Source organism: Bombina bombina, chromosome 12 (assembly GCF_027579735.1).
Source record: "Bombina bombina isolate aBomBom1 chromosome 12, aBomBom1.pri, whole genome shotgun sequence".
Taxonomy (NCBI): domain Eukaryota; kingdom Metazoa; phylum Chordata; class Amphibia; order Anura; family Bombinatoridae; genus Bombina; species Bombina bombina.
The window spans coordinates 51,238,863-51,264,193 of NC_069510.1; the positions used below are offsets into that span (position 1 = coordinate 51,238,863).

Genomic DNA, 25,331 nt, shown 5'->3' on the forward strand with positions numbered 1-25,331 from the left:
CTCCTCCATTTTAACTGATGCCCAGCCAGGCACTGTAGGGAGTTGCGGCACGACAGGGTGACACCATCAGAGGAGACTAATTCCTGCTTGATGGTGTCAAGGACCACCAACATCTTCTTGTGGACCACCAGTGGTCCATGGACCACTGGTTGGCGACCGCTGTTATAAAGCACCCGCTGACTTCTTACGGCTATAACCCTGCTACATATATGTCCCCAATTGGCTTTTACTGATAACTGCTGCAAAACAATTCACTTTATACTAACTTTATGACTGTGGCTAGCCTTGTTGTCTGCAGACTAAAGTCCAGATTGGCTCTTTTAAATAAGGCAAATGGTGGGAATAGTTTGGGTATTGAAAAATAATTGTGGTAAAAAGGATGTTAATTTGTTTTAAAAACATTAAGACTTGACTGATCTGTTATTCTATAGAAACAAAACAGAAATGTCTTGTACTTACAAGGGGTTTACTGTCCCTTTAAGTAAGAAATTGGACTTTTCAGTATCTTAAATGTAACATCCATGTATTTATCCACAAGCAAATCTAACCACCCAATATTAGGTTCTTTGTTTTTACAGTAAATTACTTTTTTAGAACCTCTCATGAATTCTTAAGACAATGCTGATGAATATTTGTGTTGTTACTCACTGTGGTTTGCGGTAGAAGTTATACTGGCACATTATGGTGATGAAAAAACCAACAAATCCTTCTATTGTCATGGCAACCAGACCACGTGTGACTATATCCCACTCGAATGGAGACTTCATCTTATCAAACTGACCTGGATAAGAGCAAGAGAAGTAATAGAACCCATAAGTTTTTCCTCAGCTCTATACAGATGGGTTACAAAAATGATATTTTACAGTTCAGCTTCATATATTTCAATATCTCTTAATTTTAATGTTATTGGATCCAAAATAGTGTAAATGAATGTCAGGTTGCTTTCAAGGTGGTATCTCTTAAACATATACCCTAAAATGTAGCAAGCTATGTTAGATAGGCTGGAGGGAAGTAGACTCCTTACTGCATGTATGGAGGACATGTAAAATGGTTCCACTGTGATCTCTAAAACTGGAGATATCACTGATTTTCACTTAGCAGGTGACATTAATAATAATAGAATGATACTTGTATAGCGCACAACCTCAAACTTAATCGACTCACGGCACTAATAACAGGTATTATTATTACCCAACTTAATGGTATTCATTTTACAGACTTCAGAAGGATAAAAGGCTGAGTGGACCTTGCTGGGATTGAACCTGCAAAAAACGTGCTAAATTTACCCACGTTCAATTACAAGAACATTCTTCTTAAAAGTGCAAAGTAATTAATCGCTCTAATGAAAAACAGCGGATAGAGAAAATTAACTTCTTCATATGAGGAATTTTGAAACCATAGGAGAAACCAAACTGTCCCAGCTCAACTCAACATCTACGACATAGGGAAAGTCTACAAGAAGACCTGAAGACCTGGCTACACGGTAGAATATCTTACTACCTACTTAATGTTAACCAAGATGTGGCCATGTGATTTTCTCCTTCTATATTTTATGTTGCTACTGTAAAAGTCTTACACGTAATATGTTTGTACCACAGCCACCTCATCACATCTGTTTATTATTTAAAAATCAAAAAAGAAATTAGAGACAAAAACATTATTTATATATTAAGGTTGCTGGGTGCCAAAACATCTTAACATAGAAAAAAAGTGGATTTAGGATATCTGTCTATTTATATCTGAGAATACACATTAAAATAAGTTCAGCAGACTCCTCTAGTTTTTCATCTGGAACATATTGTTCCCTCAGTACAGTGTTATCCTAATGAACTGTGTATGGTGCAATGATAAAGACTTTGTGAAAGTTGAAACGCGTTGCTCTGTAACAGAACTAAAAGGCTTCCTTAGTCCTAGGTCTGCAGGCATAACACAGAGTTTACCGGAGCCGGAGAAGTGCAAATGAATACCACCAGAAAGGCCATATCGAGAAAGCAGGGTGACCAGATTGCGGCGGTACAAATTCTGCTCATATAAGGGAGCGGTACATATGTCGACTAAGTAGGCTGACCATATTGCCGCTTTAAAAAGGGACAAATATGAAAAATACTTATGTCAGGGCTGTTTAAAGAAATGTTTTGAATGATGTTCTATTATAAGAACCCTGACATGTATTTTTCATATGTGTCCCTTTTTAAAGCGGCAATATGGTCAGCCTACGACTAAGTGGTTACTCATGCAAGCTAAAAGTCACTGGTGTAAGCATTGAACCATATTTTTGTACTTTTTTGCAATCTATTGAAAGCTGTCTCAGCTTGTTGACAGCGTACCGTTTGACTCAATATATGTGCAGCAAAGCATTTTCTTATTTAATATTTATTTTAAAATTTGCAAATTTAGCTCATCTTTTAGCGTAATCATAGATTGTTTGATATGGCGCAGCGATTACCTATCTTAGCGTAGTATTCGTTAATGTATTCATTGTATGCCATTTCCATCAGACCGTGACCCAAGTTGTAGTTGGGGAAGATAAGGAAGCAACTTTTCAGGTAACTGTTCACCACCTTAAGGTCCTGTAGGTGACAAAACGAGAGACAAAAGAGAGACAAAAGAGAGACAAAAGAGCAGTTAAACTAAGATAAAGACCTATGAGGAGAGGATAGCCAAACTGGGTCTGTTTTCTTAAGAAAAAATGCGCTTGAGAGGTGACATGAGTACTTTATATAAATATATTCAAGGCCCATATTCAGAGATGGTAGAAGCTCTGTTTATTTCAAGAAAATTGTTTCTGACAAATGGTCACAATTTAAGGTTGGAGGAAAGGAGATTTAATCTCCTGCAACGGAAACTTTTTTCACTGTAAGAGCAATAAAAGTGTGGAACTCATTACCAAAGGAGGTAGTGAATGCCAATACCCTCTATACATTTAAAAATAGTCTGGATACATTTCTGTCTATAAACAAAATTCATGGATATGATTGCTAGTATTAAATGGATCACCTTTTAGTGGGATTATTTAAGCTTAACTGGAGCTTTTTGTAAGTATTTTAGATTTGCATAGCTTGAACTCTTTGGACTTCAGTCTTTTTTCAACCTTATCTACTATGTTACTATGTAACATCACTGAATAAAATATCAAAATGTTGCTGCTATCCAATGGATGAGACCATTAGTAGAAGATTAAACGGACATAAAACCCCAATATTTTCCTTCATGATTTAGATAAAATACAGCTTTAAACAAATTTGCAATTTAATTCCATTATCACATTTTCTTAGCTTTCTTGTTACCCTTTGTTGAAAAGCAGGGATGTAAAGCTCAGAAGTGTGCATGTGTCTGCAGCACTAGCTGACAGCATCTGTCATGTAGTGCCTTCAGGCATGTGCATGTTACCTACCTAGGTATCTCTTCAACAAAGAATAACACGAGAACGAAGCACATTTGGTAATGGAAGTAAATTGGAAACTTTTTAAAAAAAAATTGTATTCTCTATCTGAATCATGAAAGAAAGAAAATTGGGTTTCATGTCTCTTTAATCAATTTGATTTGATCAATCAAATTCTTAAAGCTTTCCAGTGTGGATGTATCTCAACAGTACCTCTACCAAGTCAGTGACAGGGCTAAAGACTATTAAGAGACACAATAATATAGTTAAGATCACATTTCAACTAGTCATACTATGCAATGGTAAATTGGTTAACCTGATATGGAATCTACCTGGTGCAAAGGGTTCAGGCCAAGTGGTTTCTCACCTTGTCGTGTTCAAAGAGCTGCAAAAGAAAAGTAGCCACAGTGGCTGTGATGCCGATGAAGAGGTTGATAACAATGAGGAACACGTAGGCTGTACTGGGCACCTCAAACCAAAAGGACGCTGGGTACATAATCGGTGTGATTGACCAGCTGGGAAACAAAAAAATGTCATTGTAAATTAATAGATTATGTCAGATCTCCGGGTCATTCTGTTTTAGGTCTCCTACTAGAAATGGTATTATGGGTAAACAGTGACGTGCAGTGACGTCAGAGGCTGGTGAGGCAGTGGCTAGGATACGCCTTCATTCTTTAGATATCCTTTGTTGAAGAAATAGCAATGCACATGGGTGAGCCAATCACATGTGGTATCTATGTGCAGCCACCAATCAGCAGCTACTGAGCATATTTAGATATGATTTTCAACAAAGGATATCAAAAGAATGAAAAAAATAGATATTAGATGTAAATTGGAAAGTTATTTAAATTTGCATATGGGATTGATATGGGTTTCATGTCCCTTTAAATGGTGTCTTGGAAAACTGGTCAACTTAGTAAACATCTGATTTTAGTCTAAAAGGATTGTAACAGAAACTCTTGCCAGATAACACAATGCTTGCTCTGATTATGAGATCTAGAAATCCATGCCCATTAAAATATGTTTAAAACATACTTTTTACTTTAATGCTGCAAATTATGCTTATAGATTCTTTCATTATGCAGTAAATATAAAAATGTCTTGATCCAGTGGTGGCTGGTGAAATTTAAAGATGGTGGGGCGCTTGGCCTCACCCCTTTAAATAAAGCCACACAATCAGGTGGCACTATCAATTCATTAATTAAATAAATAAAAGGTAGACAGAAACACAGAAAAGCATTCGGGGGGAGAGGGAGAGACAGACGGGGGAGAGAGACACAGAGGGTTAGAGAGAAAGAGAGAGAGACACAATCACACACAGAGGCGTTAGAGAGAGAGAGAGAGAGAGACAATCACACACATAGGGGTTAGAGAGAGAGAGAAAGAGAGAAAGACACAATCACACACAGAGGGTTAGAGAGAGAGAAAGAGAGAGAGACACAATCACACACAGAGGGTTAGAGAGAGAGAGAAAGAGAGAGAGACAATTACACACAGAGGGGTTAGAGAGAGAGAAAGAGAGAGAGACACAATCACACACAGAGGGTTAGAGAGAGAGAGAAAGAGAGAGAGACAATTACACACAGAGGGGTTAGAGAGAGAGAAAGAGAGAGAGACACAATCACACAGAGAGGGTTAGAGAGAGAGAAAGAGAGAGAGACACAATCACACACAGAGGGTTAGAGAGAGAAAGAGAGAGAGACACACAATCACACACAGAGGGTTAGAGAGAGAGAGAAATAAAGAGAGAGAGAGAGACAATCACACACAGAGGGTTAGAGAGAGAGAGAAAGAGAGAGAGACACAATGATTCAATCACATACAGAGGGTTAGAGAAAGAGAGACACAATCACACACAGAGGGTTAGAGAGAGAGAGAGAAAGAAAGAGACACAATCACACTCAGAGGGTTAGAGAGAGAGAGAAAGAGAGAGACACAATCACACACAGAGGGTTAGAGAGAGCGCGAGAGACACAATCACACACAGAGGGTTAGAGAGAGAGCGAGAGACACAATCACACACAGAGGGTTAGAGAGAGAGCGAGAGACACAATCACACACAGAGGGTTAGAGAGAGAGAGAGAAAGAGAGAGACACAATCACACACAGAGGGTTAGAGAGAGACACAATCACACACAGAGGGTTAGAGAGAGAGAAAGAGAGAGAGACACACAATCACACACAGAGGGTTAGAGAGAGAGAAAGAGAGAGAGAGACACAATCACACACAGAGGGTTAGAGAGAGACACAATCACACACAGAGGGTTAGAGAGAGAGAAAGAGAGAGAGAGAGACACAATCACACACAGAGGGTTAGAGAGAGAGAGAAAGAAAGAGAGAGAGAGAGAGAGACACAATCACACACAGAGGGTTAGAGAGAAAGAGAGAGAGAGACACACAATCACACACAGAGGGTTAGAGAGAGCGCAAGAGACACAATCACACACAGAGGGTTAGAGAGAGAGCGAGAGACACAATCACACACAGAGGGTTAGAGAGAGAGAAAAAGAGAGAGACACAATCACACACAGAGGGTTAGAGAGAGAGAAAGAGAGAGAGAGAGACACAATCACACACAGAGGGTTAGAGAGAGAGAAAGAGAGAGACACACAATCACACACAGAGGGTTAGAGAGAGAAAGAAAGAGAGAGAGAGAGACACAATCACACACAGAGGGTTAGAGAGAAAGAGAGAGAGAGAGACACAATCACACACAGAGGGTTAGAGAGAAAGAGAGAGAGACACAATCACACACAGAGGGTTAGAGAGAGACACAATCACACACAGAGGGTTAGAGATAGAGAGATAGAGAGAGAGAAAGAGAGAGAGAGAGAGAGAGAGAGAGACAATCACACACAGAGGGTTAGAGAGAGACACAATCACACACAGAGGGTTAGAGAGAGACACAATCACACACAGAGGGTTAGAGAGAAAGAGAGAGAGAGAGACACAATCACACACAGAGGGTTAGAGAGAGACACAATCACACACAGAGGGTTAGAGATAGAGATAGAGAGAGACACAATCACACACAGAGGGTTAGAGAGACACACAATCACACACAGAGGGTTAGAGAGAGACACAATCACACACAGAGGGTTAGAGAGAAAGAGAGAGAGAGAGAGACACAATCACACACATAGGGTTAGAGAGTGACACAATCACACACAGAGGGTTAGAGATAGAGATAGAGAGAGACACACAATCACACACAGAGGGTTAGAGAGAGACACAATCACACACAGAGGGTTAGAGACACATAAGGGATGAGAGAGTCTGAGGGGGAGGAAGAGAGACAGAGAGAGAAAGAGACCATGGGGGAGAACAACACATAAGGAGAGAGATGGATAGAGAGAGAGACACATACAAGGGGGGGGGGGGGGAGAGGGACCACTGCATTTTTAAGTAATAAAACAGCAAAGCTACAGAGACTAAGTGAGACTATAGCTAAGTGAGACTATAACTAAATGAGACCATACATTAGTGTGCAGTACAGAGGCAAGCTGCTAAGTTAGTGGGTGTAAAGTTTGAGTAAACAAAATACAAAAACGATCCTTTGCTGTAAAAGAGTAAAAAAACACTAAACCACATTCATTGAATTATCATTTTCACTAACAGAATCCTTTTCAGTAAAATCTTACTTTAATAAGATGGGGCTGAAACAGTGCTCTCTGTGCCTCTCTCTTCCTGCTCTGTAAGGATTCAGGAAGTGACAGTGGCACATTCCACTGCACTTAGAGGGGAAGAACAGAACTCTCTTTTTCACTTTAGCAAAGCTAGCAGGTTCACAGGACAGCAACAAAATAAATGAAAGTTGTTTTTTTTCCGTTTTTGTTTTATTTTATGTCATTTAACATCCAGCCCCAACTTTAAGTTCCATTTACTAATGCCTCTCACTGGATTGGTTCAGCCCAAATAGGACTGCCTCAAATAAGCAGTTAATGGGCCATGCAATGATCTTAACCACTTTCATCCAGTAGATGGCGCAGCATGTTGTGTAATGGTGGGCAGACCTGCTTGTGCCTCTTCATTGCACAACATATAGCTGTGAAAAAAAATAAAAATGCTGGGGATAAAAAAAAAAAAAAAAAATGCTGGGGAAAAAAAATACATTTTTTTTTTTTTTTTTAAAGTCAATAAAAAAAAAAAATATTTTTGCCCATATGAGAGGTGAACCACTGCCTCACCTGCCTCTAGTGACTGCACATCACTGTGGGTAAACCAAAAGGTTTATCACCCTTTTGATCACCTCCATCATCAGGGTGATATATAGCTCTTGTGCAATTGTGTGAGGGTAAGGAGCGTGGTGGCACAATAATTTATTTGTGCAATGATAACTGCATACAGTGGATATACAGTGTCTGCTGCCTGCTCGCTGCAAAGATAGGGGGACAGGTTCCCTAGCAGGGAACCTTATTCCTCTGTCTAATGATAAATTTGGACTCAAGTCTTTATACATTCCGATTCCTCTTAAACCTTTGAACAGCGACATACCTTTACATGCAAAGCATTTCTCTCCCTGGGATTTCAATTTCATTTTCCCTCCATGAGCAATACATAGGAGGAAAACTACATACCCGTAGAGGAGGAAGAGCGACAGGACGGCGGGGAAGTTGGTCGGTGATGTATAAGCAGGAAGGTCAAACACAAACAGGATGATGATGCAGCAGGTTGCAGGGACCAGGTAATTCAGCTGAAAAAACAAATTGTACCAGTTATTTTATAACTTAATGTGTTTTAACATCCTGCGCTGGAATCTCAGACTGTATAGGAGTAAGTGGCTCTCGAGTGACCTCTCTTATTCAGATGTTCAAGAATAAAAGATGGTTTTCATAACATTGTTCTGTATGATGCCTCAATATAAGTAAAAATGTCTTGAAGTACATTTATTTATAGCGAATCCTTTACATAACAGATTGTTTTCCAGGGCTTATTGCATTTGCTAAGGGAGTCTAGTGGAACTTCACCTGGAAACAGAGAAAAGTGCAGGAGACTGTAGTAACAACATTATGGGCCAGATTAAGTGGAGCGCAAAATATTGCTTTCGCAAGGGTGATAAAATGTATGCTTACCTGATAAATGTCTTTCTTTCCGGGCATGGAGAGTCCACAACTTCATTCCAATTACTAGTGGGATAGTCATCTCCGGGCCAGTAGGAGGCGGCAAAGAGCACCCCTGCTGTTAAGTGTCACTTCCCTTACCCATAACCCCCAGTCATTCGGCCGAAGGGAAATGGAAAAAGAAGATAACACAAAGGTATAGAGGTGCCTAAGGTTTAACAAAAAAAAAAAATGTCATCATATTTAAGGGTAGGGTCGTAGACTATCCATGCCCGGAAAGAAAGAAATTTATCAGGTAAGCATACATTTTCTTTTCTTTCCTATAGCATGGAGAGTCCAAGACTTCATTCCAATTACTAGTGGGAACCAATACCCAAGCTAGAGGACAGAGAATGAACGGGAGGGAGAACAAGACAGGCAGACCTAAACAGGAGGCACCACCGCTTGAAGAACCTTTCTCCCAAAAGAAGCCTCAGCCGAGGCAAAAGTATCAAATTTGTAGAATTTTGAAAAAGTATGCAAGTATGTTGCCACCTTGCAAATTTGTTCCACCAAAGCTTCATTTTTGAAAGCCCAGGAAGAGGAGACAGCCCTAGTAGAATGAGCCATAATTCTCTCAGGAGGTTGCTGACCAGCTGTCTCATAAGCTAACCAGATAACACTTCTCAACCAGAGAGAAAGGGTAGTAGATGTGGCCCTCTGATCCTTACGCTTACCAGAAAAAACAACAAACAGGGCAGAAGACTGCCAAAAATCTTTAGTTGCTTGAAAGTAAAATTTTAGAGCATGCACAACATCCAAGTTATGCAACATACGCTCCTTATGGGAAGAAGGATTAGGACAAAAAGGAAGGAACCACTATTTCCTGATTAATATTTAGATCTGACACAACCTTAGGGAGAAAACCCAACTTAGTACGAAGGATCGCCTTATCCGCATGAAAAATAAGATATGGGAATCACACTGCAGAGCTGAAAGCTCAGAAACTCTGTGAGCAGAGGAAATAGCAAGAAGGAACAACACCTTCCAAGATAACAACTTAATATCAACAGAATGCATCGGCTCAAACGGAGCCTTTTGCAACACTAAGAACAAGGTTTAAAAAAAAGGATTAAACATCTGGCACATCTGCCAGACGTTTGTGCAAAAGAATAGACAGTGCAGAAATCTGACCCTTCAGCAAACTGACTGACAAACCCTTCTCCAGAGCCTCCTGGAGAAATGACAAAATTCTTGGAATCCTGACCCTGCTCCAAGAGAAACCCTTCGAGTCACACCAATATAGGTATTTGCGCCATACCTTATGGAAAATTTTGTTAGTTACAGGTTTGCGAGCCTGAAGCATGGTATCAATGACCGACTCGGAAAAACCATGCTTGGACAAGACTAAGCGTTCAATCTCCAAGCAGTCAGCTTCAGAAAAGCTATATTTGGATAGAGGAAAGGACTCTGAGTTAGAAGGTCTTTCCTCAGAGGTAACCTTCAAGGTGGAAAAGATGACATCTTCGCCAGATCAGAAAACCAGATCCTGCGAGGCCATGCAGGAGCTATCAGAATTACAGATGCTCTCTCCTGTTTGATATGAGCAATGACTTGTGGAAGGAGAGGAAAAGGGAGGAAACAGGTATGCTAGAGAGAAGTTCCAATGAACCGCCAGGGCATCTATCAGAGTGACCTAAGGATCTCTTGATCTTGGACCGTACTTTGAAAACTTGGCATTTTGACGAAATGCCATCAGATCCAACTCCGGAACCCCCACTCCCCGGAATGAAAGGTCTGTCTGCTCAGAAAATCCACCTCCCAGTTTTCCACTTCTGGAATGTGGATGGCAGATAGGAGACAAACGTGAGCTTCCACCCACGAGAAAGAGTCTCTTGTTAGGGTATCCAGATCTATCCTCTGAGATAGATCTGAATGGTCTCCATTCCATTGACTGAGCATGCAAAGCTGTAGAGACCTCAGATGAAACCGAGCAAAAGGAATGGTTTTCAATGGAAGCAACCAATTACCTCCATGCATTGAGCCACTGATGGACGAATAGCAGACTGGAGAGAGAGACATGAAGTGAGACGTTTTGATTTTCTGACATTCGTCAGAAAAATCTTCATGGATAGGGAATCTATGATGGTCCCTAAGAAACACACCCTTGTAGCTAGAACAAGGGAACTCCTCTCCAGATTCACTTTCCATCCGTGGGAACATAGAAAAGACAACAGCATCTCTGTATGAGAGTTTGCTTATTTAAAAGATAACGCTTGAACCATGATATCGTCCATGTAAGGCGCCACCACAATTCCCTGAGACCTGACTACTGCCAAAAGAGCCCCCAGAACCTTTGTGAATATTCTTGGAGCTGTGGCAAGGCCAAAAGGAAGAGCAAAACATTTAAAGTGCTTGTCTAGAAAAGCGAATCTCAGAAACTGGTGATGATCCCTGTGAATGTGAACATGAAGATACGCATCCTTCAGGTCTATTGTCATCATGAACTGACCCTCTTGGACCAAAGGAAGAATGGAACAAATGGTTTCCCTGAGGAATTTGTTGAGACATTTTAGGTCTAAAATTTGTCAAAAAACTTTTTTGGGAACCACAAATAGATTTGAATAGAATCCTTGACCCTGTTCCCATACAGGAACTGGAACAATCACTCCCAGGGAGGAAAGGTCCTGAACGCAGCTTAAGAAGGCCTCTCTTTTTACCTGGTCTGCAGATAATCTTGAGAGGATGAATCTGCCCCTGGGAGGGCAAGTCTTGAATACTATTTTGTAACCCTGAGATACTATGTCCACAGCCCAAGGATGTGGGACAACACGTATCCAAGATTGGTGAAAAAAAGGAAAGCCTGCCCCCCACTTGATCCAATACCAGACCGGGGCGGACCTTTCATGCTGATTTAGCATCAGATGAAGGCTTCTTTGATTGCTTTCCCTTATTCCAAGGCTGGCTGGATCTCCAGGAGGACTTGAAAAATAAATTAATAATATCAAACTGTCACTTTAAGAAGAGCAGTCCTTCAAAGCGCAATAACGCTAGGCATAAAAAAATAATGGAAATGAAAATGACACCACTCCACTCAGCATTACAAGCAGAAGAGCGGGAGGTCACACGAACGACAGCAAAAGAAACTGCGCAACAAGCTAAAAGCGCACGTTTCTAACAGATAGCCTCTGAAGAAAAATGGAACATCCCAAGCAAGTAATAAAAAATGTTTAAAACACTTTTTGAAACATCATAGTTTCCCATCAGTGCCTTAGCTAACAGTTATAAATAGACCCCTCAGCCATAATCGTTAGAGATACCATCCCATAATAAATATGGAAGCCATTAACCCCTTAGTCTCTCTGACATACATATAGAGCCTGCACGCTGCCCCAAATTAATTCTTACTAAAGGATTAAATATGTCCCATATGCAGAGATAAACTCTTCAAAATGCAAGTCTCCAGAACCTAGAAGACAAGAGCACTTACCTGCAGATCCAGCTGTCAGGGACAGAAAGACAGCTCACAAGGTGTGAAAGGGCACTTACTCCTATCAGAGACCTGTAGGAAAAGAGAGAACAGAGTAACCAACTCTGGCTATCTATAACAGGGGTAGCAATAATGTTAGAAGTAAAGCAAAGACAACCTCGTTGCCTTCTAACTGCTAAAAGCCACCACTACTCTTACTGAAGAGATTGACTTGGACACAGCTAGACCCCAATCCTTCCTTCATGGGAATTAAACCCATTAAAGGGTTTAAAATTTCTATGACACTCATCTTTGCCGTCCTCCTGTTCAAAGAGGCAAAGAATGACTGGGGGTTATGGGTAAGGGAAGTGACACTTAACAGCTCTGCTGGGTTGCTCTTTGCCTCCTCCTGCTGGCCAGAGGTGAATATTCCACTAGTAATTGGAATGAAGTGGTGGACTCTCCATGCCATAGGAAAGAAATTTGCGCTCCATTTTGTAATACCAGCACTGGTATTACAAGTTAGGTGCAATGGAAATGTGACCTCGCGCTCGCATTGCACATAAGCATTGCACTCATGAGAGCGCACTTCTATAGGCTCCAATGGGAGCCTCGTTTTCATGCCGTGCGCAGCGATGGGGGTAACTCAAGCAGCAATGGGGAGCAGATCTTAAATATAAATGTATATGAATATACACATATTAACACAGACACACACACACACACACATATATATATATATATATATATGTACTGTATATGTATATAAGCATATACACATATTTACAGGAAACATACAGTTTCCCTTAGACCGTGCCATTTTATTTTCTAACACTCCAAACCCGCCAACTTTAACCCCTAAAAACTCCTTTGTGCAGTTTTTTTTTTTTTTTTTTAAATGCTATTTTTTTTTAAATTAAAAAAACACACTTTATTTTGGGGCATTTGGGGCACTTTTGGTAAATTAACCAGAGATCTGATCTCTGGTTAATTTTTGGAGCACTAATTTTAATGGCTGGTTAATTGCGCTCCCGTAAATGGGCAAATTTGCCAGTTTACGGGTGCCCAATAAATTAGCGCTCCACTTGTAATCTAGCCAAATATGTCTAACATTATACAATGTAAAAACACATATAGAAACTGTATTTCCAGCATTCTATACAACATTTTATTCATGTTTCTACCCAACATCTCCCTTCAGTCTCTCCTAAACCTCATTTGGAAGAATGTTTTTACTAGACACCTGTACAGACAAAAAAAAATAGTTTTGGGCAAATCGTTTACCATGAAAAAACATAATTTATGCTTACCTGATAAATTCCTTTCTTCTGTAGTGTGATCAGTCCACGGGTCATCATTACTTCTGGGATATTACTCCTCCCCAACAGGAAGTGCAAGAGGATTCACCCAGCAGAGCTGCATATAGCTCCTCCCCTCTACATCACTCCCAGTCATTCGACCAAGGACCAACGAGAAAGGAAAAGCCAAGGGTGAAGTGGTGACTGGAGTATAAATTAAAAAATATTTACCTGCCTTAAAAACAGGGCGGGCCGTGGACTGATCACACTACAGAAGAAAGGAATTTATCAGGTAAGCATAAATTATGTTTTCTTCTGTTAAGTGTGATCAGTCCACGGGTCATCATTACTTCTGGGATACCAATACCAAAGCAAAAGTACACGGATGACGGGAGGGATAGGCAGGCTCTTTATACAGAAGGAACCACTGCCTGAAGAACCTTTCTCCCAAAAATAGCCTCCGAAGAAGCAAAAGTGTCAAATTTGTAAAATTTGGAAAAAGTATGAAGCGAAGACCAAGTTGCAGCCTTGCAAATCTGTTCAACAGAGGCCTCATTCTTGAAGGCCCAAGTGGAAGCCACAGCTCTAGTAGAATGAGCTGTAATTCTTTCAGGAGGCTGCTGTCCAGCAGTCTCATAAGCTAAACGAATTATGCTACGAAGCCAAAAAGAAAGAGAGGTAGCGGAAGCTTTTTGACCTCTCCTCTGCCCAGAGTAAATGACAAACAGAGAAGACGTTTGTCGAAATTCCTTAGTTGCCTGTAAGTAAAATTTTAGAGCACGGACTACATCCAGGTTGTGCAGTAGACGTTCCTTCTTTGAAGAAGGATTTGGGCATAAAGAAGGAACAACAATCTCTTGATTGATATTCCTGTTAGTAACTACCTTAGGTAAGAACCCAGGTTTAGTACGCAGGACTACCTTATCCGAATGAAAAATCAAATAAGGAGAATCACAATGTAAGGCTGATAATTCAGAGACTCTTCGAGCCGAGGAAATAGCCATTAAAAATAGAACTTTCCAAGATAACAACTTTATATCAATGGAATGAAGGGGTTCAAACGGAACGCCCTGTAAAACATTAAGAACAAGGTTTAAACTCCATGGTGGAGCAACAGTTTTAAACACAGGCTTAATTCTGGCCAAAGCCTGACAAAAAGCCTGGACGTCAGGAACTTCTGACAGACGTTTGTGTAACAGAATGGACAGAGCTGAGATCTGTCCCTTTAATGAACTAGCAGATAAACCCTTTTCTAAACCTTCTTGTAGAAAAGACAATATCCTAGGAATCCTAACCTTACTCCAAGAGTAACCTTTGGATTCACACCAATATAGGTATTTACGCCATATCTTATGGTAAATCTTTCTGGTAACAGGTTTCCTAGCCTGTATTAAGGTATCAATAACTGACTCAGAAAATCCACGTCTTGATAAAATCAAGCGTTCAATTTCCAAGCAGTCAGCTTCAGAGAAGTTAGATTTTGATGTTTGAAGGGACCCTGTATCAGAAGGTCCTGTTTCAGAGGTAGAGACCAAGGTGGACAGGATGACATGTCCACCAGGTCTGCATACCAAGTCCTGCGTGGCCACGCAGGTGCTATTAGAATCACTGATGCTCTCTCTTGTTTGATTCTGGCAATCAATCGAGGAAGCAACGGGAAGGGTGGAAACACGTAAGCCATCCTGAAGTCCCAAGGTGCTGTCAGAGCATCTATCAGGACTGCTCCTGGATCCCTGGATCTGGACCCGTAACGAGGAAGCTTGGCGTTCTGTCGAGACGCCATGAGATCTATCTCTGGTTTGCCCCAACGTCGAAGTATTTGGGCAAAGACCTCCGGATGAAGTTCCCACTCCCCCGGATGAAAAGTCTGACGACTTAAGAAATCCGCCTCCCAGTTCTCCACTCCCGGGATGTGGATTGCTGACAGGTGGCAAGAGTGAGACTCTGCCCAGCAAATTATCTTTGATACTTCCATCATAGCTAGGGAGCTTCTTGTCCCTCCCTGATGGTTGATGTAAGCTACAGTCGTGATGTTGTCCGACTGAAACCTGATGAACCCCCGAGTTGTCAACTGGGGCCAAGCCAGGAGGGCATTGAGAACTGCTCTCAATTCCAGAATGTTTATTGGCAGGAGACTCTCCTCCTGACTCCATTGTCCCTGAGCCTTCAGAGAATTCCAGACGGCACCCCAACCTAGAAGGCTGGCGTCTGTTGTTACAATTGTCCAGTCTGGTCTGCTGAATGGCATCCCCCTGGACAGATGTGGCCGAGAAAGCCACCATAGAAGAGAATTTCTGGTCTCTTGATCCAGATTCAGAGAAGGGGATAAGTCTGAGTAATCCCTATTCCACTGACTTAGCATGCACAGTTGCAGTGGTCTGAGGTGTAAGCGTGCAAAGGGTACTATGTCCATTGCCGCTACCATTAAGCCGATTACCTCCATGCATTGAGCCACTGACGGGTGTTGAATGGAATGAAGGGTGCGGCAAGCACTTTGAAGTCTTGTTAGCCTGTCCTCTGTCAGGTAAATCTTCATTTCTACAGAATCTATAAGAGTCCCCAGGAAGGGAACTCTTGTGAGTGGAACGAGTGAACTTTTCTTTTCGTTCACCTTCCATCCATGTGACCTTAGAAATGCCAGCACTAACTCTGTATGAGACTTGGCAGTTTGAAAGCTTGAAGCTTGTATCAGAATGTCGTCTAGGTATGGAGCTACCGAGATTCCCCGCGGTCTTAGTACCGCCAGAAGAGCATCCAGAACCTTTGTGAAGATTCTTGGAGCTGTAGCCAATCCGAATGGAAGAGCCACAAACTGGTAATGCCTGTCTAGGAAGGCAAACCTTAGGTACCGATAATGATCTTTGTGAATCGGTATGTGAAGGTAAGCATCTTTTAAATCTACAGTGGTCATGTATTGACCCTCTTGGATCATAGGTAAAATTGTCCGAATAGTCTCCATCTTGAACGATGGAACTCTTAGGAATTTGTTTAGGATCTTTAAGTCCAGGATTGGTCTGAAAGTTCCCTCTTTTTTGGGAACCACAAACAGATTTGAGTAAAACCCCTGTCCCTGTTCCGATCGTGGAACTGGATGGATTACTCCCATTAACAAGTGGAAAAATAGTGCCCAAACATTTATTCACACAGTACCTCAGCAAATGAAAACGATTTTACATTCCAGCAAAAACGTTAAACATAATCTCTAGTTATTAAACAGCTTTATGTATTTCTTACAGTGTAATTCTAGTGAAGTACCATTCCCCAGAATACTGAAGTGTAAGTATACATACATGACATTATATCGGTATGGCAGGATTTTCTCATCAATTCCATTGTCAGAAAATAAAAACTGCTACATACCTCTATGCAGATTCATCTGCCCGCTGTCCCCTGATCTGAAGTTTACCTCACTCCTCAGATGGCCGAGAACAGCAATATGATCTTAACTACTCGGGCTAAAATCATAGCAAAACTCTGGTAGATTCTTCTTCAAACTCTGCCAGAGAGGTAATAACACACTCCGGTGCTATTTTAAAATAACAAACTTTTGATTGAAGATATAAAACTAAGTATAATCACCATAGTCCTCTCACACATCCTATCTAGTCGTTGGGTGCAAGAGAATGACTGGGAGTGACGTAGAGGGGAGGAGCTATATGCAGCTCTGCTGGGTGAATCCTCTTGCACTTCCTGTTGGGGAGGAGTAATATCCCAGAAGTAATGATGACCCGTGGACTGATCACACTTAACAGAAGAAAAGGGGTTGTTCAGAATTTGTTAATGAAAATCCAATTGTCTGCTATCTTGTATGGGACTTCAGAGAACGAGTTGGACAGCAGCCTAAACTTAAATCTAATTAAAGTAGTAGCTAGTGCTACTGCTACAAGCCAGCAAAAGCACACACACAAAGATTTAACTATTTTAACAATACAAGCGAAACGGTTGCCTTAAATAATATAGATGATTCTAACCCACTTGTATATATTTTTGTATTTATTTTATTTTTAGGATGATGCAATGCAGTGCTATGGCTTGGTTTAGGTTGTAGTGGAGAGCAGATTGGGACATCATTTCATTCTTGGACCCAGATGTCACAATGTCAGTACAATGTCTTGAACTGGCACTACCAACGAATTAACTCCTAAGCCTATGTCTCTACCCGTTGCTAGTATAAGAGCAGACTTACCATATCCCACACGTAGTTAGCAAGCCAGTAGATTACAGGATTACAGCCGCTGACAAACTGCAAATGTTTAGCTTTGGTAGATTTTTCTGCCACTAAGAACACCACAAAACTTGCAGGGACGAAGGACATTGCAACAATGATAAAGATGGCAATAACCACATCTGTGCCTTGTAACCTGCAAACAAATGAGATAATTACAAGATGTAAAAAAAAATGCTGTGGTGGAGCTGGCAGAGTACTTTAAAAGCTCCCTATAGGAAAAAGGGGAATCTGGACGTGGACTCCTTGCTCAGTGTGCTTAGAGGAATATGGCTACACCTCACTGATGAGGCCCAATGAAGACCGAAACGATCGTCTGGGGTTGCTGTGTTCCTTGTTCAGAGAGGAATTGCCTGGTATTTTGGCGCTGGACTGACCGTAATAGGCGGGATCAGACTGATATACTACAGGAAAGTTCTACTCTGTGAAAAGCATTACTGGGCTAAAAAGCTGCACCCAGGTGGTAAATCGCCATAGAAAAGGCTAACAATGGTATTGAGCCGGTTGTTTGTTTCTGTGAGTGTGCTTCTCTCTATGTGTAATTTAAAAGCAAAAGCATTTTTTTTATGCCCGCCAGTCCTCCTGTTTCCCTGGTGGAATTATATAAAGACACTTTTTCTCGCAAAGGGCCGTATACTGCATTTTGGTATGGGGAAAAGATGCATACATTACAAAATGGGCATATATGAAATAGTGATTACCTTGTATATAAGCCCCTGTTGACTGCCCCCTTATTTCAGTTCTTTTGACAGAGTTGCATTTTAGCCAATCAGTGCCCCTTTCATAAGTAACTCCACGGGTATGCTTAAAAAGGTTATCTATACGGCACACATGAACTAACGCCCTCTAGCTGTGAAAAACTGTCAAATGCATTGAAATAGGAGGCGGCCTTCAAAGGCTTAGAAATTAGCATATGAACCTACCTAGGTTTAGCTTTCAACTAAGAATACCAAGAGCACAAAACCAATTTGATGATAAAAGGGAATTGGAAATGCCCTATCTGAATCATGAAAGATTAATTTTGATTAGACTGTCCCTTTAACTCACAAAAAAATTTACTTTTGAAGTGGGCGGCAGATAATTTGAATTTCATATCTATATTAAAAAGTAAGTTATAGCGCATCTTCATTATAACTGTTGAATTAAACGCCATCTAAAATATCACTAAATGTCCACATCTGATTTTATAATGTGGAAAGTTTGCCCTCACTTTAACTGAATAATGAAAGTTGTATTTTTACATTACTCTCCTTTAAGATTCAATAAGCAAATTAACTCTCAGTTTGTGAGTCCTGTCTAAAAGGATGTTTCATTATAACTCTTATAACTCTCTCATTGTAGTATTGTAATGTGATAGATCTGTACTATTTAATACATGCCAATGTTTCTATAATAATCTTTATCATGTTACCCTGACTCTAGAAGTGACACAAAGAGGGGTTAATAGACAAATACTCAACGTACAGATAGTCAAGGGAGAGGCTGGCACTTGTCTTGTTCATTGGGTGGTTGGTGACAGTAATACCTAGAAGCAAACACATAAATCATTTTATTACATGCATAAGGATATAACATATTATGCGCCTCTCTCTGTAGGTTCATGAGATGCCCATGTCCTCACCATATGCTGCAGGATTTCCACGGGTCTTGGTGGGCAGGTTGGCTCGCAGGATGGCATTGTTTAACGCATTGAGATAAGTGGGCATGCTGTGGTATCCTTTGTTGTTATAAAATGCCTTGATAAAACAATAACATTCATAATAAGACAGAAAACCAAGAAAAAAAGAGAGGAAACATAAGGCTTTGAAAGTGGAAAGGGGGAGAAAATAGAATAATGATTAAGGAGAGAAGAGAGGGAGATAACAAGGCAAAAGGGGAGAGAAAAGGGAGAGAGAAAAACTAATAGATGAGAGAGCAAAAATATAAAATAAGGAAGAGAAAAAAGAGAAAGGACAAAAGAAAAAAGGAAGGAAAGAAATGTCAAAAAAGGAAAAATTACAAGAAAACAGGAAAGAAATTAAAAAAGGAAAGAAGAAAAAAATATAAGAAATAAGGAATGGAAAAGGAAAAAAAAAGAAATAATAAGTAAAAGAGGAAGGAAGAATAAAAGAGTAAGGAAAAAACAAGGAACAAAAAGGATAAAAGTGTGGCGAGAGGACGAATATTTAGAGGGAAATGAAGGTACAAAAACATTGAGATGGGATGGAGGAGGTTAATGAAGATGGATGTTAGGGGAGTGAGCAGAATAAGATAGTGAGAGGAGGAGATTTGAGAGATGAGACCAAAAAAGGGAAACGAGGGGGAGAGAACAGAAAATAAAAAACTAGGAAATGGATACATTAAAATGTCTAGGGGTTATGATTAAGAGGGAAATTAAAAAGGAAACTAAAGAAAATAAAGTGAGACATAAAATATAAAAAAAATATGAGAGGAAAGTGAGAAATTAAGTGGCACAAAGAGGAAGGAGCTGATATAAAGGAGATACAGATTAAAAAGATATTTGATAGAGTCACCTGTGCAGTATGCCTGACTGCTATCTTCCTCAACACGGGCGGAGCTTTTACACCAAAGGATGCTGGGATGCTTTTCAGGACGTTACCAAATGTGAGCGCTCCATATCTGTGAATATCACACAGAGGATATAGAAGAGTTATCTCACTCAGAAATGTACAGGGACAAGATACTAGTGATGGTGGAACCTGAGCAGAGAGCTGGTTTCTACTTCAGTCCAAGCTGCTAGATTAGTCTATAGGTCTTTAGCAACTGGCAGCCTTTCTATAACCCAACATGATTAAGTACAATTAATACTTGTGTATGGCATTTCAGTATCTCACCTATGCAGCCGGAAGCGGTCAGAAGTATACAGCAAATACTCTGAGACATTACGTCCACTGATGTCCACCATGATGTCTCCAGTTACCACTTTCATCTGGGGTGGATGGCCTCCAACACCACTTGGGCAAGAAAAGCCTGTCCCTTGCATGGAGCACGTACATCGCACTGGCTCATGGATGCGATGGGGAAGAGATGGAGTAGTGGTGACTGCCTCTGCTGAATGGGCGAAGGAGAGTCAATAAACGCACAAATCTGATTATGGAAATTTGTTACATAAATAAATAAAAAATATATTATCTATGATACATAGATGGTCTGTAGCTGTTTTTAAGCGTGTGTTTAACCCCATTGTGGAGGTTAAACACATAGATTTAGACAAACAAAAGTGAGTTAGAGCAATTTCTTAGTGTAGCTTTATGTCCATTTAAGAAGAAGTGGAGCAGAAGAATTAACTCAGTCGATGATCCCCTTGTAAAGAGAGCATAGGCAGGCACGCAATTACCTGGATACCCCAAGACTTTGAACCATACCAGATAACATATATTGTCTTTTATTTACAAGTAACTACTCAGTCATATTTTCTCTTACCCTGGGCTGGAACTGGTGGGTAAGTGGTGGCATTCCATAGATGGCCAAGATCATCATCAGATGGATAATCAGAAGGGGCAGGGGAAGGTGGAGGTGGCACAAAATTAGACAGTGGAAGGCCTTGGGTGAAGGAATCCACACACATAGCATCAAAGTACTGGGCAGCCAACATTTTGGATTCATTGCTATTCAGGTTAAGAGACTGAACCAGTTGATCCAGGGTGCTGTTAAATGCCGTCTTTAGTACACATGTTGCGCCAATGCCCGATGGCATGTAAAAGGTATGAGCAAGCATTTGAGGACTAGCATCTAATGTCTTCTTGATCCTGTCAATTAAACATGTAAAGAAATAATCATCCATTGTACCATGATTTAAAGCCTTCTAGTCATGTCATGTGTGTTAAAGAGACAGGAAACACTTTGAGATTGGAATATAAAATGTTTAATTATGTTTGGTAAAACTTTTAAATATAAAAAAATTGATGGTTTTCCATTTCTGCGAACTGGTAGTGCACATGGCAGGCTTCACTAACCTATTCCTGCATCATATTGGTCCCTCTAATTGGCTTCAACAGAGATGTTAAGATAAAAATGTAAAAAAAAATGCATATTTCGCTAACATAATGATTGTGGCTAGTCTTGTCTACTCCAGTAACAAGACAAGAATGGTTCCTCCAAATAAGGCAGTTGGTAGGTAGCGTTTACTCTTTAATTTTGTTTCCCAGCAAACAAGGTGATTATGCAACCCAAACATTTTCAAACTCAGCCAATATATTAATTTATGGTCAAACTGCTGAAAAATCTTGTAATTATAAAGTGTTTGCTGTTGCTTTAAAGATGGTTTCTAGGTACTAATTTCATAATCACTGAGAAAAATAAATGGGGCGCCACATAGCATATCGTGTGAGGCAAATGAACACTACCCAAGGTGTCCCCCCAAGTAATATACTCAAGTATTTTTCAACAACAAACCGTGTCTAAATGCAGACTTAGGGGCCAAATTATCAAGCTCCGAATGGCCCCTGATGCCCGTTCCCACGCAAGCCTTCAGGCTCACCGGAAACAGCAGTTATGAAGCAGCGGTCTTAAGACTTCTGCTCCATAACTGCTCCCGCCTGCTCTGAGGCTGCGGACATCAATCCGCCGATCCTAAATGATCGGGTTAATTGACACCCCCTGCTAGCGGCCGCGAATCTGCAGGGGGCAGCATTGCACAAGCAGTTCACAAGAACTGCTTGTGCAATTATAAATGCAGACAGCATATGCTGTTGGCATTCATTGATGTCTGTCGGACATGATCCGCTGAGACTGATGATAAATCCGCCCCTTAAAGGGATATGAAACCCAAAAAAATATTTTGTGGTTTAGACAGAGCATATAATTCTAAAAAATAGTTTCCATTTTACTTCTGTTATCAAATTTGCTTAGTTTCCACTATATTCTTTGTTGAAGAGATACCTAGGTAGGTGTTTGAAGCACTATATGACAGGAAATAGTGCTTCCCTCAAGTGCTCTTACAAATGGATAACATTCTTGCAAAACTGCTGCCATATAGTGCTCCAGAAATAGGCAGGCTCCTAAGCTTACGTCTCTGTTTTTCAACAAAAAATACCAAAAGAACAAAGAAAAAATGATAATAGAAGTAAAGAAGAAAGTTGTTTAAAATCAAATGTTCTATCTGAATTACGAAAAAAACAATTTGGGTTTCCTATCCCTGTAAGTCTCTGAGTTCCTCAGCTAGCTTGTTCCTTCGTGCTCAACATTTTATATCAATACTCCAAATATGAATACTGAACCTTTATATTTATTAAAAACTGCAATTGACGAATCACCTTAAAATAGCTCATTAGCTATATAACAGTTAGTTACGCGTTTCACAGCCAAGTGTGATAATGGCAGCTTCATCAGGCACTGATTTCATAATAGCGGTTTATGGTTAGAAAAAACAATAGATTGTTTCCTCAAAATCATAAGGTGTCCTGTTAAACTTTAGTTTTTACAAAATGTTAAATTTTTCACCCAAAAAAACATTATTCTACTTCCCCACATGTGTAATGAAACTACTTTGCAATATGTTTTCATTATTTAATTTGCCCCTCTCCATGCAATTAAGCTCTGAAAATGGTGGTTTTTCTTATTCTCAGAACTTGAAATGCACAGTTCTGACTGCTAAAGGCTAACCTGGCTACATATCTATCCATAATTAGCTTTAGCAGATAACAACAGCAAAATAATTCACTTTATACTAGCTTTACGACAGTGGCTAGCTTTGTTGTCTCTGGACTAAAGACTCTACAAATTATGACTCTTTTTAAATGTAGCTGCAATGCCTAAATATGACTCAATGATAACTGTTTACCTGAACTCAGGACGCTCCTCGTTGGCGTAGGGGACAAAGTTACCCTTAGGCTGAGTATAGTTGTGGTACTGAGATGGTGAGAGTATGAGAGGGGGCAGGTCACCTAGAATTAAATAAAATTGAAATGATTATAAATCCATCAAGTTTAGCCTCTACAAATCTAATATACTTACAAAAAAGCTCCAGTTGAGCTTAAATTAATCCCATTAAAAGGTGACCCACCCATTTAATACAAGCAATCATATCCCTGAATTTTGTTTCTAGCCAGAAATGTATCCAAACCATTTTTAAATGTATCTAAGCTATTGGCATTTACTACCTCCTTTGGTAATGAGTTTCACAATTTTATTGCTCTTACTGTGAAAAAAAGTTTCCGTTGCAGGAGATTAAATTTCCTTTCCTCCAGCCTTAAATTGTGACCTTGTCACAATTTTCTTGGAAAAAACAGAGCTTCTGCCATATCTGTATATGGGCCTTGAATATATTTATATAATGTAATTATGACACCTCTCAAGCGCCTTTTTTCTAGAGAAAACAGACCCAGTTTGTCTAGCCTCTCCTTATTCTCCTTATTGGCTTTGGGGCCATTCTCTGGACTTTTTCTAGGTCAGCAAAGTATTTTTTTTTTAGATTGGTCCTCAGAACTGCACTCCATACTCAAGGTGGGGCCTTACCAGGGAGTTATATAGTGTCTCATATTTAAAATATACAGACTTCATGAAGCTTTCTAGAGATCTTACAGAATAATATCCATACACTGTATCTTCTGAGACATTTCTGACTCAGCTCATGACTAGACAGCCACAGGACTTACCAATTTCAGGAACTGACAATGCTACTGTCATGGCAACACAAACAAAGAATGCTGGTAGCAGGATCTGAGAGAAAAGGGCCTTGGTGTTCCTCTTGGCACAGTGAAAACGTTTGATGATTAGTCCATGAAACTGCCTCAGCTTGAGCCAAGATCCTTCCAGTTTGAAGCTTCCTTGACCATCCAGAACTTTGTCCTCAACTTCAGGATCTAAAAAGGTGAGTAAGGGGCAAAATTGTTGTTTATAGCAAATCATACAAAGCAAATTTCTAGACAGAATGTTAAAAAGTCATGACAACCCCTCTAACAATCTCAGAAAACACCCTGGAAAGATGCTTCTGACCGTTGCTACAATATGGACTATTTGCTACATTATATCTACATTATGTAGGCACTAGTGTAAATGTAATATTGGTTCCTCTAATCCCTTGGACCTACTGTTGACCCAATAATTCTAAATACAACTTCTGCTGCAGTTAAAGGGACAGTCTAGTCAAAATTAAACTTTCATGATTCAGATAGGACATGTCATTTTAAACAGCTTTACAATTTACTTTTATAATAAAATTTGCTTTGTTCTCTTGATATTCTTAGTTGAAAGCTAAACCTAGGTAGGCTCATATGCTAATTTCTGTGTTGGTTATGCAAAACTGTGGAATGGGTAATAAAAGGGACAATTTATCTTTTTAAACAATCAAAATTCTGAAGTAGACTGTCTGTTTAAGCATAATGTGAAATAACTTCCTGTACTGACCACTAGTAACCCTAATTAACAAAGGAGAATTAGTAAACTATATATTTATATTTTTTTTAATGTATGATGTTTGATGCTACAGTTTAATAGAATAGTATAAACAAAATATCTAATATCTAAATATCTAAGTGAGGGGTTGTGCTGGCCTGTAAGAACAATATAAAATGGAGATAACAGCAATGAGAGTCCAGACGTAATATTTCTTAATCATTGTGAGATTCTTAGTTCTTATGAGGGATCTACAGTAAATAAATGTTCCTGTTACATTTAAAAGTGTAAAGTCGTCTAGGAGGTAGGTTGCAGTAGAAGTAATAACAGCTAGGGTTAGTTCCAGGAGAATATCCAGATTGGTTAGGGTTAATTGCAGGAGAATATCCAGATTGGTAAGGGTTAATTGCAGGAGAATAACAAGATTGGTTAGGGTTAATTGCAGGAGAATAACAAGATCAGTTAGGGTTAATTGTAGGAGAATAACAAGATTGGTTAGGGTTAATTGCACTGGGGGAAATTCTAAGGGATAAGAGTGGATAGAAAGTCGAGGAGGTAGAAGGCCTGTATGGTTAGAATTTGT

The 25,331-nt window shown here is 40.0% G+C and overlaps 1 protein-coding gene across 1 annotated transcript in view; it reads right to left on the reverse strand.

The window, feature by feature from the left end:
• The window catches only part of ABCA2 (ATP binding cassette subfamily A member 2), a 312,411-nt gene that overhangs the window by 21,458 nt on the left and 265,622 nt on the right, over positions 1–25,331 (reverse strand). The window contains 12 exon segments of the mRNA XM_053695443.1: positions 649–781; positions 2,447–2,570; positions 3,750–3,897; positions 7,960–8,075; positions 17,375–17,549; positions 18,878–18,938; positions 19,035–19,149; positions 19,927–20,032; positions 20,248–20,464; positions 20,837–21,162; positions 23,196–23,298; positions 24,010–24,216. Of these exon segments, the coding sequence (XP_053551418.1) occupies positions 649–781; positions 2,447–2,570; positions 3,750–3,897; positions 7,960–8,075; positions 17,375–17,549; positions 18,878–18,938; positions 19,035–19,149; positions 19,927–20,032; positions 20,248–20,464; positions 20,837–21,162; positions 23,196–23,298; positions 24,010–24,216 (1,831 nt within the window).